The 2,516-nt window shown below is 48.7% G+C and overlaps 1 protein-coding gene across 2 annotated transcripts in view; it reads left to right on the forward strand.

Moving 5' to 3' along the window:
- Positions 1–1,045, forward strand: part of LOC118234416 (sorting nexin-13-like) — an 18,592-nt gene extending 17,547 nt beyond the window's left edge. For both annotated transcript variants that reach the window (XM_035430931.1, XM_035430932.1), the window contains exon 26: positions 683–1,045. In XM_035430931.1, the coding sequence (XP_035286822.1) occupies positions 683–897 (215 nt within the window). In that variant the 3' untranslated portion in view covers positions 898–1,045. The remainder of the gene's footprint in view (positions 1–682) is intronic.
- Positions 1,046–2,516: the final 1,471 nt, after the last annotated feature.

The raw sequence follows: 2,516 nt of genomic DNA on the forward strand, positions 1-2,516 counted from the left end.
GTGTATATAGTGTGCATAGTATATATAGTGTATACAGTGTGCACAGTGTGTGTATAGTGTATATTGTGTTCACAGTGTGTGTATAGTGTATAGTGTGTGTATAGTGTATATAGTGTGCACAGTGTGTGTATAGTATATATAGTGTATATTGTGTTCACAGTGTGTGTATAGTGTATATAGTGTGCACAGTGTGTGTATAGTGTATATAGTGTGTATAGTGTTCACAGTGTGTGTATAGTGCACAGTGTATATAGTGTATATAGTGTGCACAGTGTGTGTATAGTGTACAGTGTGTGTATAGTGTATAGTGTACAGTGTGTGTATAGTGTATATAGTGTATATAGTGTGCACAGTGTGTGTATAGTGTATAGTGTACAGTGTGTGTATAGTGTATATAGTGTGCACAGTGTGTGTATAGTGTACAGTGTGTGTATAGTATATATAGTGTATATTGTGTTCACAGTGTGTGTATAGTGTATATAGTGTGCACAGTGTGTGTATAGTGTATAGTGTGTGTATAGTATATATAGTGTATATTGTGTTCACAGTGTGTGTATAGTGTGTATAGTGTATAGTGTACAGTGTGTGTATATAGTGTATATAGTGTATAGTGTACAGTGTGTATAGTGTATATAGTGTTCACAGTGTGTGTATAGTGTATAGTGTCTCTCTCTCTCTGCAGACGAGCTGAAGCACATGGTGGGGGCGGAGACGGCTCGGCGGGGCGTTCTGCGCGTGTTTGACGTGTTCCAGCACCAGCAGCTGAACCGCAGGCTGGTGTATGTGCTGCTGGAGGGGCTGCTGGAGTGCACCTTCCCCCAGTGCAGGCTGCCCGAGCTCCTCACCAAACTGCACTCCCGCTCCCCCAGGACTGCCGGCCACGCCCACAAGAGGTGACACTGCGGCGCCGCGCCCCCCCAAGCCCTGCCCATCCGGCCACGCCCATAAGAGGTGACACTTCAGCACCGTGTCCCCCCAGGCCCCACCCACCCTGCCCTGCCCAGACACGCCCCCCAGGCCCCACCCACCCTGCCCTGCCTGGACACGCCCCCCCAGGCCCTGCCCACCATGTCCTCCTTGGACACGCCCCCCAGGCCCCGCCCACCTGGACACGCCCCCCAGGCCCCGCCCATCCCTCCCTACCCGGACACGCCCCCCCAGGCCCTGCCCACCCAGACACGCCCCCCAGGGCCCGCCCATCCCGCCTGCTCGGACACGCCTGTCCCAAAGCAACACTGATGTCGACCGCTGTCCGGACTGAGGGAGGAGGCGTAAGGGGGGCGTGGCTCTTCCTGTTTTCATTGGACTGTGGATTGCCATGGCAACCGGGAGCTGCACCTACTCTCTGAGTATCTCAGAAAAACTCTACATCACTCCTGAGGGAGGGAGAGATAGAGAGCTTCCCTTCAGTTCAGACTGATTATCAGTACAGACACCACAGACACACTTCCCTTCAGTACAGACTGTAATTACAGTACAGACACCACAGACAAGCTTCCCTTCAGTACAGACTGTAATTACAGTACAGACACCACAGACAAGCTTCCCTTCAGTATAGACTGTGGTTACAGTACAGACACCACAGACACACTTCCCTTCAGTACTGACTGTAATTACAGTACAGACACCACAGACACACTTCCCTTCAGTACAGACTGTAATTACAGTACAGACACCACAGACAAGCTTCCCTTCAGTATAGACTGTGGTTACAGTACAGACACCACAGACACACTACACTTCAGTACAGACTGTGGTTACAGGATGTTATCTCCTTTCAACGTTTTGTGCAATATGTGTTTCTCTTTTAATATGTTTGTGTGTTCACTACTTACATTCCATTGTTTTAATGCTGAGTTTATTTAAGGACTCGTTTTATACGTCGAGTTTCCGTCACTGAGCTGAGTGATAGGAAGACTAGCCGAGTGTGTGCGTGTGAAAGAAAGTAGATTTAAATTTTTTAACAGCATTTCTCCTCATTTTTTCCAAATTCGGTCTCATATCTGTAACACCTACTGGCTGCTTGAATGTGTGCAGAATAACCACTGTGAAGTCACTCTGCAGTCCCCCAGCTGAGCTGCGCAGTCACTCTGCAGTCCCCCAGCTGAGCTGCGCAGTCACTCTGCAGTCCCCCAGCTGAGCTGCGCAGTCGCTCTGCAGTCCCCCAGCTGAGCTGCGCAGTCACTCTGCAGTACCCCAGCTGAGCTGCGCAGTCATTCTGCAGTTCCCCAGCTGAAGGGGGCATGCATTAGTGGGCATACCTGTCCCTTACACAGATCCCAGGTCAGTTTGTATTCTTATCAGAATTGGTTATTGTTGGTGAGTCATTAAGTGGCAGTATGTTGCTTTTGGATTTTGGTTTCTTTCAAATGCTTTTTAGGGAAAATGTTTTATAAAACAGAGCCCATATTCAGTGTCTCTGTGCAGCGCTGTCGCCGTCTTCTGTCCATATACTGACACTACAGTCTGCTTAATACTAAGTTAATACTTGCAATCTATTGGTCCAGACATATCAC

The sequence above is a fragment of the Anguilla anguilla genome, chromosome 8 (assembly GCF_013347855.1).
Source record: "Anguilla anguilla isolate fAngAng1 chromosome 8, fAngAng1.pri, whole genome shotgun sequence".
Classification (NCBI taxonomy): domain Eukaryota; kingdom Metazoa; phylum Chordata; class Actinopteri; order Anguilliformes; family Anguillidae; genus Anguilla; species Anguilla anguilla.